This window comes from Rhagoletis pomonella, unplaced genomic scaffold (genome assembly GCF_013731165.1).
Source record: "Rhagoletis pomonella isolate Grant_MI unplaced genomic scaffold, Rhpom_1.0 Rhpom_scaffold_00002, whole genome shotgun sequence".
NCBI lineage: Eukaryota > Metazoa > Arthropoda > Insecta > Diptera > Tephritidae > Rhagoletis > Rhagoletis pomonella.
The window spans coordinates 108,604,263-108,616,338 of record NW_023458556.1 but is presented as its reverse complement, the minus strand read 5'-3'; the positions used below and the strand labels follow the sequence as shown (position 1 = coordinate 108,616,338).

Genomic DNA, 12,076 nt, shown 5'->3' with positions numbered 1-12,076 from the left:
ATGTGAGACCTCTCTTCGTTCAAAAGGGATGGACGAATTTACTTGAAACATTTGCAATATTTATTAAGGTTTGTGAATAGTGTTGCCATCTGTTTAAAAGGTTAAACTCAATTTTGGCGTCTTAACGCCATGCGGGTTCACTAGTATATATTATTTCACTATGCAACAGCAACGATTTTGTTCTCCGAGATCGTGCCGACTGAGTATTGGGATTTTCTTTCACAAGTAAACCCAGCCTTTCGAGCTTGTGTTTAGTATTCACGACGTTAGAACTGCGTGAAATTAATAAAAATTGTTTAAAATTAGTGTCCGCCAAAAAGTAAAAAAACAAATGCAAAATCATACATTTTTCACAATTTTCTAACACTTCCATACACCATCGAAAGCAAAATTCTGTTCGACAGAAAATTCGATACTCCACGAAAATCTCGACACGGTTGCATAGCTCATACTACGAATCTCACTTTTGATCTTCGATAACCAACGAAGATCGAAATTCGAATGCAACTCATAATAAGGGCCAGTGCCTAATATTTTTCCAAAAAAAAAATATAATTTGCTAGTTTTAATAATTATATTTTACAGTCATGTATGTGTGTATAAATACATACTACATACGTACATTTGCATATACATACAGGTGTTACAAATATGCTTAGAATTCCGAAATATTTACAATTACTTTCTTAATTATGTATTATAATCATTAGGCACAAATAAAGCACATTTAAAGAATTTTTAGTTTTATCTTTCATTTACATATGTTACTTCGCTTCTTGATTAAACCGTTTGATTCATACGCTTTGCAGTTGTACACCACAGATAGCTGCATTGTTAAATATGTATATAGGTATGTACATATTAATCATAAAATACGTGTGTATTTTGACACCTTCATAGCTTCTAGGATATAAGACTATTTTACAGTTAGAATTAATGGCACTTTTCAAAAGTAATACAAGAACTAAGTACGTTTTCCTCTAGGCAGTACATAACATTTATAGCTACATTAGTATAAGTAATCTACAAATAGAAGTTTGGAAAAAATTTATACTGCTATGTTTATCACAGTCTTATTGTTACACAGTTTGAGGCAAGAAAACTAAATATGCAGTTACAAAATAGTTTCGTCTCCACAACATTCAAAATGCATTTGTGCTGGTCTTACATAATAACGGCTCTTCTGTAGATTCTTTGGATTGTGGATACTTTGGGCTTTTTTGTTGGAATATTTAGATAATTGATACATAGAAAAACTCATTGGGGATCGTCGTTGTGAATATGCATTTATTGCGGGGCGCATAGTTTGATAAGATGCCGTACTGTAACTATAATTATGGTTTGCATTGCGACTGGACCTTTGCGTATTTGTGGGTAATGGTCCTTCTTTTGTATTGCGCATCTTTACCTGCTGTTTATATATTACAGAAATTCGTGGGCCAAGAAACCAGGCAAAACAAATAATTCCCAATGTTATTTCCATAAAAGCTTTTGTCAAAAATGGCCACATTGGTGTTGTAAAACCTTCTGAAGCAACCAAGTATGCTGGTATATTAAGCCAAATATCAATGTTCGCAAATTCATAAATCGCCGCAAATAAAAGCAAGGCGCAAGGTATGCAGTATATGAATAAAAATTTTCCAAAGTCGTAGCTTGGACATTTAGTCTCCAATTGTTGCTTGATAATATGAGTTGACATATTTTTCAATATAGATTTATACCGACGATACACTAGATATCCTGAGCCAAGATTCATTGTGCCAAAAATCCAATAGCAAAAAAGCGGTGTTGCCACTAATATTTGCAAACCTTTATCCGATTGATTTCCAACAAAACAGGCGCCTATATGTGAAATAGAGACAACAATTAAATAACAACACAAAACCAATAAATCTATTACTTACCCAGTAGTTCGTCAGCATCAACAAGTCGAGCCACAATTACGGCAGCAGTCTGAAATGCTGGAAGACCCCAGGCCGCAAAACTAGCAAAGTTACTTTCCATTATCGCCAAATTTTCGTTTCGTTTTTCGATATTTGCTGGACGACTTTTCCTTACCCAAGTAGCCGAGTTGTCAATTGAATAATTTTCTAACTCATCCGGGTTGATACGCCGCACATCTCTATGCCATGTAAGACAAAGTATGGCCCACCTTAACAAAAAAATAAAGCTATGTAATAAAATAATGATCACTATGTATATTTACTCAATTTACCAGGCGCAAGAAGCCATAAAAAAATAATAACGAAGCAAAAATGTCGTCGCACAAGCTGCATTCGAAAGGCCATCTACCAGTAAGAGCAGCACATTTGGTAGCTGCGGATCGTACCCACACGATGTGCCAGTTCTACCTACTATAAAACGTACAGTCCATCCTAAGGAAACCATGAAATGGCACCAAACAAACGGAGTTAAAACCCGCGTCCATTTTTGATTGTTATTCTTTTTTGAATTGTCACTTAGTATAAGACTCAATGTAGCAAACAACGCCAAAAATATTTCAGCATATGTCCATGTAGCCACCCACAGTTCTGCCAAATGTTTTTCATGTTGACCAAATAATATATCAGCTTCGCATAATGGCGCACAGCGTCCAGATCGATAAAGTTTTACATACATATGCGACTTTGATAATCCAGGACATTCCAGCGAAAGGGTTGCTGAGGGCAACTTGTTTATTGGAGCTCCTCCAAAGCTTTCCCCTTCCCCCACGTCGGTGTGTGTTTCATCAGGTCCCTCAATACACATTGTTTCATGATTATTCTCTTTGGGAAATCTATTACAATCCAGGGCCGGGGGCCAAGGGAACCCAAAACCTTGAAGCACTGGGTGGCAGCGCATCCTTACGCTTTCACACAAATTTCTACATGGTCCAATTGGAAGGGGAACTTTCGGTGTGCATAAAGGGACATAAGCGGCGCATAAAAACAACTTGAGTTGAGCGCTGCACACATACTCAATCAGTGGTGCAAATGTTTGCAAAGTAAATTCCACATCTCCTTGAAGTTCATGGCCCACTAAATTAGGCATTGACGTTTCATTATAGCCAATACCGCGACACATTTCAATACGGATCGATTCACACTGTCGTAAAGGAGTTGTATCTCCATTTAGTGAGTGAACTATAAAACTCGCTATAATAAATAATTTCCAAAAACTAGCGTCTGATGACATCGTTTCTCAACTTAAAAAATATTGCCCTTCTTTATTAGAGATTTTCGCATTTATTAAAACCACATAATTTTTTCCTTTAAATAACCATTTTTCATCAGATACTGCAAAAACATAAGTATGAAGAACAAACTACTAATATAAGCCAAAATGTAGTACCACAAATTAGAAAAAATATATGGTAGTATGTGGTACTGTGATCCCTCGATACCTAATAGTGATTTCGGAAAGACATCGATACGTCGAAAATATCGATATTTTGCTTCCATGCAGGGAACAATTTCCACTCGGTGCATAATGTGTACACATAGGCGATCAAAATCGGCATTTTTACGCAAATTCCCGTTTGAAAGTGTGGCCGCTCGTTTTCGTTTTTGTGGTTGACTGTCAGTCAGCGGCCATTTCAGTTTTGACTGATAAGGCTGGTTTTCATTAGGTCAAAATCACTGACATCAAAAACTGCCTTCATCTGACAGCTGTCAATCTGGTGTCAAACGCGTTTTCATTACTTCATAAAAACTGACCAAATGTCGATATAGCAGTGCATGTCAAAGACTATCGTAAAATTTTGGTGTCAGGTGCTTGACATTCCGTTTTCATTAATGATGTCAAACGTGAAGTGAAATTGTTTGACAGACTGTCAGCTGATAAAAGAAAAATTGTTAAAAAAAAGTACGAAAATAATTTATACGAAAAGTAATGCGCAAAAATAAACAAATTCCTGTAACTACTGCAGCGCTATGTGTAGTAAAAACACTAAGGACGTGGAAAAAGAAGAGAAACCAACAGAGGAAGCAAGAGCAATGGTGGATTCGGCCAGGTCTGAGAGATAGAGCCACCTGTGGTTTTTATTTTACACTGCGCTCTAAGCTAGTTCGGCAGGATCCAAAGTGGCTAAAAAACTTTTTGAGGATGAGTATGGAGGATTTTGATTTCCCATATATATTCAAACATACCACAAGGTTCCGAGAAGCGATTTCGGTGGGCGAAAGATTGGCCGTAACTTTATGCTACTTGGCAACAGGCGATAGCTTCTCTAGCCTTATGACTGTTTTCCTAATCGGGAAAACCACCATCTGTCATGTAATACATGAGACATGTCGGGCTATTTTCGAACTTTAAAAGATGATTTTTTAAAGGTGAGTATTCATGTAATTTTTTTTAATCAGTGACAAAGTGCAAAGTCTATTACTCATCAAGGTTCCTAGTACTCATGAAGAATGGTCAAAGGTTGCCGACCGTTTTGACCAGCGATGGGATTTCCCTAATAGCTGTGGGGCATTGGATGGAAAACATATAGCGATTCAGGCGCCTGCAAACTGCGGTTCAGAGTATTTTAACTACAAAAAATACAATAGTATTGTCCTGATGGCTTTGGTGGACGCCGACTAGAAATTTTTGTTTGTAGAAGATTTTTTGTTCAGAATTTTGAGAAAATTTTCGAGTTTGAAGTTTGGTTCTTTTTGTGAACTTGGTGCAATTTTTGAAACCCTTATTTATGTTGTTTCTGTTATTGATCGAACTATATCTTAAATGAAAACTAGTAAAAATAAATAAATAAACATAAGTGAAAAAAATAATATCATTTAATATAACAAAGTTGGAATTGAATATTGTTTTTTATAAAAGTATAGCTCATTAGATATATGATAAGACAATATACAAATGTTCATAAATCCAAGTTTCAAGCTTTGTACGAAAATTAGAAATGTATATCAACAAATTTCTACTAAATTGCATGTAATTTCAAAATTCTTTTATCAGAATTGAAAATTTTGAGTAAGCAGTTTTATAGCCCATTTAATTTTAGTATTATAAAGTACTAATTTAAAGCGTATTAAAATTCGCGTTTATTTTTAAAAAATTTTCTTGCTGATGAAAGAAAATGCTTAACACCACCAGCAAGAAAAATTTTCAAAAATCAACTCGAATTTTAAGACACTTTAAATTTGGACTTTATAATACTAGAATTAAATGGGCTATACAACTGCGTACTAAAAATTTTTAATTCTGATAAAAGAATTTTGAAATTACATGCAATCTAGTAGAAATTTGTTGATACATATTTCTAATTTTCGTACAAAGCTTGAAACTTGGATTTATGAAAATTTGTATATTGTCTTGTCATATATCTAATGAGCTATACTTATAAAAAATTAATGAACATTAAAATATAAAAATAGTCAGAACTGGTCAAAATGTTGCACTGCTATTTTTTGTGGGCCAGTGTATATTTTATCCTTGTATATCCTTTATTTTAAATTTAAAATATTTTGTAAAACTGTGAATACAATTTTTTGCGTGCTCAAAGCAAAACAAAACACCATACCTATCTTTAGAATTCAATTTCATAAAGTTTTTGTGTACATTTCTGCGTTCCAATGAATTTTTTTAATAAAAAAAAATAAAAATTTATTTTTATGATATTATATACGAAGAATAAAAATAAAGTAAATAAATCTATGGTAATTTGCGGTTTATTTTGGATTAAAATCTAGATAGATATTAACATAAAACATATGTTTAACATAACTAAAAGCAAGCAATTCATTAGAAAATTTAAGTTCAACTAAAGCTACAGTAAAAATGGTCGAGCAAATGGCGAGTGCATCTTGATTTTTGTTAAATATTTCCAATGTTTTTCAAGTAAAAGTTTTTTATAAAAATATGGTTCATGCTTTAACCAAAACCACATAAGTCAAACTCTCAAACTTTATACAGAAATTAGAAAAATTCAAAAAATTTTCATCTAAATTTTGAACTTTTTTGTCAGAATTTTTAGAAATATTCTGGGTATGCAGGTACATCGGTTATGTAATTTTAGTAAAACAAGTGCAAGTTTTCAGCGTGTGAAAAATCGCGTTGATTTTTAATTTTTTTTTCTGACGGCCTTTTTCACTTTTTACTATATAAAAGTGCATTTCTTGTAGAAAAAACGCGCAAGACCGTTTACAAACAAAATTTTAAAAATTAGCGCTATTTTTTTATAAATTGCACTTGTTATATGAAAAAACCGCAAAGCATGAACCATATTTTTATAAAAAAATAGCTTGAAAAACATCGCAAATATTTAACAATAATCACCATGCAGTTGCGACATTTTGACCAGTTTTTGCTATTTTTCTTTCTTTTATTTAATGCTTTTTTATTCTATTTTTTATGAAAGTCTAGCTCATTATATAACAAACACGATTTAAAACCACATTCTAAACTTTGTACAAAAAATAAAAGAAAAATAGCCAAAACTGGACCAAATGTCGTAAACTTGTTTGTTTGTCCATGAGTGTATGTACTATGACATGGAAGAATTTTCCAGAAATCCCAACTCTACAAACATCTATACTTACTTAAATACTAATGACGTTCGTACATGTGAATAGCCGTATAAAAAGGTTTTTTCAATATATACATATATTGGCATTTCACTGGCTTTATTAAGCTTTTAGAATGGCTTTTAAATTTCAGGAATGAAACCACTGATAGGTAAATATGCATAGAGGTGCCAAATATAGTTGGAATTTAAAAAAAAATCCTTCCACACCACTGTACAAGCATGTATTGTTTAAGCTAGTAGAACAGCTTCGCAACTAATGTTTTTAAGTTAAAATTTTACAGAGTGTAAAAAGCAATACATATTTGCTTAAATATATCGTTAACACTTATCCGTCTCTGAACTAAACATAAATAAGGCACTTCTACAAAAGAAAAAATTTTACTCCAAAAGAAACTGTGCTGGAATGAACTGTAGATGAAAATATATTAATATGTACGTAATATGCACTTACATATGTATGTATGTATATATATAATTGCACTCCACTCACCTCCGTCAGCTCTGTTAAACTCTTTTGATATCTGAATACTACCTCATAGATATCACTCTTAAATTCGTTGGCAAGTTGCGGATTTCCCGCCTCCCATACACGTCATTTGAGGCAACAAAATTGCCGATGTCGTCCCAAGAATCATTTTTGGTAGCAGTAGTGATCGTCTCTAAGACCCGCTCAACAACTTTGACGTACCCATCGTCAAGCCGACGTCGCTTTGCCCCTGAAGTTGATGGAGTCGGATAGGGTTGTTCAGATCCAAACATACCCTCGGAAGGAGAAACAGGTGAAGATGACGGGGCTTGGTCTGAATTGGTATAATACATGTAGGATGCCGAGTGTTTTATTTTCATTTACTTTATATTTTATTGAATTCTTTAAATGTAATACACACAGTACAGTTGTAGTTTGGCAAAACTTATATTAATCGCGGTGGCAGGCAAGCAATCGCGGTGACGGTCGACAATGAATTGAATTTTATGTTCTTTGGCTACAGTTAGGTCAGCCATCATTGGCGTGCGTTCGTTAAGTTCGGTCAGTAGGGTTGCCTATATTTAAGGACTAACGTCAGTGTTACCGTCTGCTCGGACCCAATCCCACATTCGGCCCTCCTGACCGATCATTCGGCTCGAATGATGACACGCTTGGTGGCTCGATTGCCGGATCCCACTTTTTCATATATTCGCCGACTGTTGTAGTATTTCCGGGACCTTCATGGTCACCCACCCTTCGTACCTCATATCTGTCGTGGCCCAAGACCTTCGTAATTTTGTAGGGGCCCAAAAACTTCGGCTTCAGCTTAAGACCAACACCGTATTGTGTCCGCTTAATGGCTACTAGCTCGTTGATCTGGTACTTCACCGCTTCTTTCCGCTTCTTGTTAAAAGATCGACGATTCTCCTGCTGGATCTTGTTGATGCTTTCCTGTGCTTTCTTTCGTAACTCTTCCCGCTCAGTGTCCAACTCCTCGATGGCAGCGTCCTCTATGAGCTGCCGCAATTCAGGGATGACGTTAACTCGCATCTCGACTCCCGTTAACAGCCTGAAGGGTGAGATCTTCGTGCTTCGCGGCGGCGTGCTATTGTTGGCTTGTTGAACTCGCTCAAGGTGTTTGTACCACTGACTGGGATCGTCGACGCACATTTTCGCAAGCATCGGGATGATTATTTTGTGTGTGCGCTCCACCTACCCATTTCCTCTGGGGACACCCGTGGCTACCAGGAGATGCTGTATTCCTTCGTGTTCGCAGTACTCTCTGAAGGAATTCGAAGTAAAAGCCGCGCCGCTATCCGAGATGATGCGTTTCGGATTCCCAAACGTCACCGCCTGCCATTTCAACTGATTTATGACGACATCTGCTGCCGTGGTTTTCGATGCGTAGAGCCACACAAACTTTGAGAAGGCGTCCACTACAACGAAGATGTAACTATATCGCTTCGACGTCATTTCCATTGGTCCCAGATGGTCGATGTGGTAGGTCCCTAGTGGCCTATCTTCTTTGCTTATTGGCACCAGATAACCCTCCATCTTCCTTGACTTTCTCTCCGCAACGATGCACTCCACGCAACTCTTCACTATTTTCGCCGCTTTCGTAGACAACTGTGGAATGTAGAAAGTCTTCTCGAGTGCTTCTTGCATCCTTTTCGGTGAGAAATGACCCTGGTTATGAGCGACTTTGATAATTTCTTCCTCCATCGACTCAGGCACGACAATCAGTTCCTTAATGGGGTCTTTATGCAATACCTGGTGCTTTATAACAAAGTCCTCATATTCATCCTTCTCGAGTACCTTCATAACCGCCTTGATCCAGGGGTCCATCATCTGCGCTTGTTGTAGTCGGTGCTGCAACGAATCTTCCAACACCAAGCAGGAAACTCGGCTTAAGGCGTCGACGTGTCTCATCTTGCTCCCGCTTCGGTGTTCGATTTCGTAGTTGAAATCTTGAAGGAATAACGCCCAACGGGTGACTCTTAATGGAGTGTCCCGCTTCCGCATCGTCATCGTGAACGCGTTACAATCCGTAACGATTTTAAATTTCAGCCCCAGCAGATAGACACGCCACTTGTTGAGTGCCCCGACAATGGCCAGCACTTCCAGCTCGTAGGAATGATATTTTTCTTCAGTTTCTGTTGTTTTCCGGCTCATGTATTGTATGGGGTGGAACAGCTGATCGTCAGCATCCTTTCAGAGAAGGACTGCCCCATAACCATACATCGACGCATCCGTGTGCACCTCCGTCATCGCCTTGGGATTGTACAACCGCAATACTGGAGCCTTCACCAAGGCCGCCTTCAATTGTTTGAATGCCAGCAGCTGCTCTTCTTTTATCGTAAACTTCGCATCGCGTCGCAGAAGGTCCGAAAGTGGTTTAGCGACCACTGCGTACCCCTCTATGAATCGCCTGAAGTATCGGAAAGTTTTCGACCGCCCTCGTCTTAGCCTCAGATGGCCTGATAGTACCCCCTTGTATAACGTAGCCCAAAAAATTTACCGACGTCTTAAGGAATTGACACTTGTTGCATTTAAATCGTAGGTTATACTCTTCTGCCCTTCTAATGACGGCTCTCAACTTTTGGCCTCCCTCGTTGTTCTGCTTGGCGGGAATGATGAGGTCGTCCATGTAAGCGACGACGGTATCGTTTTGTATCATATCACGGAATACTGCAAAAATGAACCTGGAGAACACGGCCGGCGAGTTCGAAATTCCAAACGGGACGTAAAGGAATTCGTATTGCTCATTGTGAGTCACGAACGAAGTGTACTTTCTCGAACTAGCCTCAACCGGTACATGGAAGAATCCATTGGTGAGATTGTAGTAAAAACGTTTGCCGCGTGCAACCTTTCAACCACATCGTCGATTAGTGGCATCGGAAAATTGTCCCTTACTATCTTCTCGTAGAGCCGTCTGTAATCGCAGCAAAGGCGCTTGCTGCCATCTTTCTTAGCGACCAATACGACAGGCGATGCGTACTCCGACGTGCTGCGTTGTATAATTCCCTCTCTCATCCATGTTGCTACCTGCTCCTCCACGATGCACTTGTCTGCGTGTGACATACGTCGTGGACCCGCGTATACTGGTGTTTCATCGGCCAACAAAATTGTCATCTCCACTGGCGTTTTGCGTGTCTTCCTCGGCGCATAGCTGCTGACCAACTCCTTTACAAGATTTGCCTTCTCCTTGCTGAGATGCGACAAGTCGAGCTCGGGCTCGCTCCTCTCCATCATTGTTACACATAGGCCATCAAACTCGCTCCATAGATCAGGTTCTGTTTCGATAATTGCTACCGCGGTGCTGCTGGTTTCTTCTGATGTCTTCATTTTCGGCTTAAATTCCACTAGATCCTCGTGAACGACTAAGGTTACCTGTTTCAGGATGTCGTTACCGATTACTGCTGCATACTTCATATCGCGTTCCCTGGTGACATGAAACGTGACTTCCAGCTCCATCTCGTCGATGATAAACGCTCGAGTGAAACTACTTAATGTTGTTAGCCCGCCTTTCCCTACTCCTACCAGACGACGTCTATCGCCGACCAATTCAAAATCACTATCCAGCACGAGCAAAGTGTCACACCGCAGTAAGCACAGGTCACACCCTGTATCGACTAGAGCGGAGAATGTTATATGCAGGGAACGGATTTTTAGGACCTAAAAACCTATAAAAAAGGCAAAATAAAATAACGAAATAGGCTGGAAAAGGCAAAATAAAATAGCGAAAAAGGCAGGAAAAGGCACTAGGTGTTGCAAAAAAGGCAAAACAAAATAGCGAAAAAGGCAGAAAAAGGCACTAAAAAAAGACAGAAAATACGAAGAACAATCAAAAAATACATTTATTTTAAAAATGTTTATATTACAAGTAAAAAGAGAAAAACTATGAACTAGTTTCATTATATGAAAAATCTATACTTAGAATCTTTGACTATTTTATCCATTCGAGTTTCTAACTCATAAAACTTTAATCTGTATAGTTGTAGTAACATTGAACCACAAGATGCGTTTTGAAGTTTTCTGGCAGCATTTTCATTCGAGTTTCGCGAAGAAAAGCCTTGAATGTACTAAATGTGCGCTCGACGTAAGTTGATACAAGTGGAGCCCAATTTAAATATGGAACGTTTTAAACGTTCATATTATCAGAAATAAGGGCGCTTTCCTCGTCCTTTACAATTTTATCCACGCCCCTTATTGTCTTCAAGCCTACGTTAGCTGAGAAAACGGCTTTGAATTTTTCCAACACCAATTTGGCAAGAGGTCTCTGCGCTTCTATAAGCCGCATGGGCAATGTGTATATTTTTTAATCTTAAAAAAAAAAATTGTAAATGCTATAATCACTTTTTTAAAGGTATAAAAGGCAAAAAAGGCAAATATCTTAAAAAAGGCAAAAAAAAGACAAATATCTTAAAAAATGCAAAAAAAGGCAACATCAAATGTGTATATATGGAATCAGGGAAAGCTAAATCGTGGACATTCTTAATCGAATATAGTCTATCTCTTTAGCAGAAAAAAAGGCAATTTCCATAAAATCCGCTCCCTGGTTATATGGTTCCGCACCTGAAACATTTAAACGATCCGCGACAGTCCTTGGCCAGATGAGAAGTGCTCCCACACTTAAAGCACCTTCTTGCCTCCTTTACGCGTGCATTCGGGTTGACAGGAATTCTGCTTCTGGCGGTCAGTTGATTTGGATTCGAGGTAGTCGCTTGCTGGCGGCTACACCGCACCTTTTCATATTCGTTGCTGTGCTTACAGCGGTTCCGTAACCTCCGATGCACCTCTAACGCCGATACCTTAACTACAAATTCCGATATCAGTGCTTGCCTCAGCGAGGGCCAGTCCATGACATGGCGCTGACTGCGTATAAAAATTTTGGCGGCCCCTTTTAGCAGCTGTTTAGCATATATGCATTTTTGGAGTCCGTTCCAATTAACTGCGATAGCGTTTTGCTGGAAATCTTCCAGCCATTCCTCAACCTGCGGCTGACCCGACCCACTGAAGGACGTCAACGAGTCTTATATATCGCGCAATGTGAAGCAGGTACGCTCATGAAAGCTAGTTGGCATTGCCCTTGATGGGGACGAACC

The 12,076-nt window shown here is 38.3% G+C and overlaps 1 protein-coding gene across 1 annotated transcript; it reads right to left on the bottom strand.

The window, feature by feature from the left end:
* Positions 1 to 559: 559 nt before the first annotated feature.
* On the bottom strand, positions 560 to 3,392 carry LOC118734309 (frizzled-4). Its single transcript, XM_036464031.1, has 3 exons — positions 2,216 to 3,392; positions 1,905 to 2,152; positions 560 to 1,842 (listed from the first exon to the last, which is right to left on the bottom strand). The coding sequence occupies exons 1-3, from the start codon at positions 3,172 to 3,174 to the stop codon at positions 1,115 to 1,117; spliced, it is 1,935 nt and encodes a 644-aa protein (XP_036319924.1). The 5' UTR covers positions 3,175 to 3,392; the 3' UTR covers positions 560 to 1,114.
* Positions 3,393 to 12,076: the final 8,684 nt, after the last annotated feature.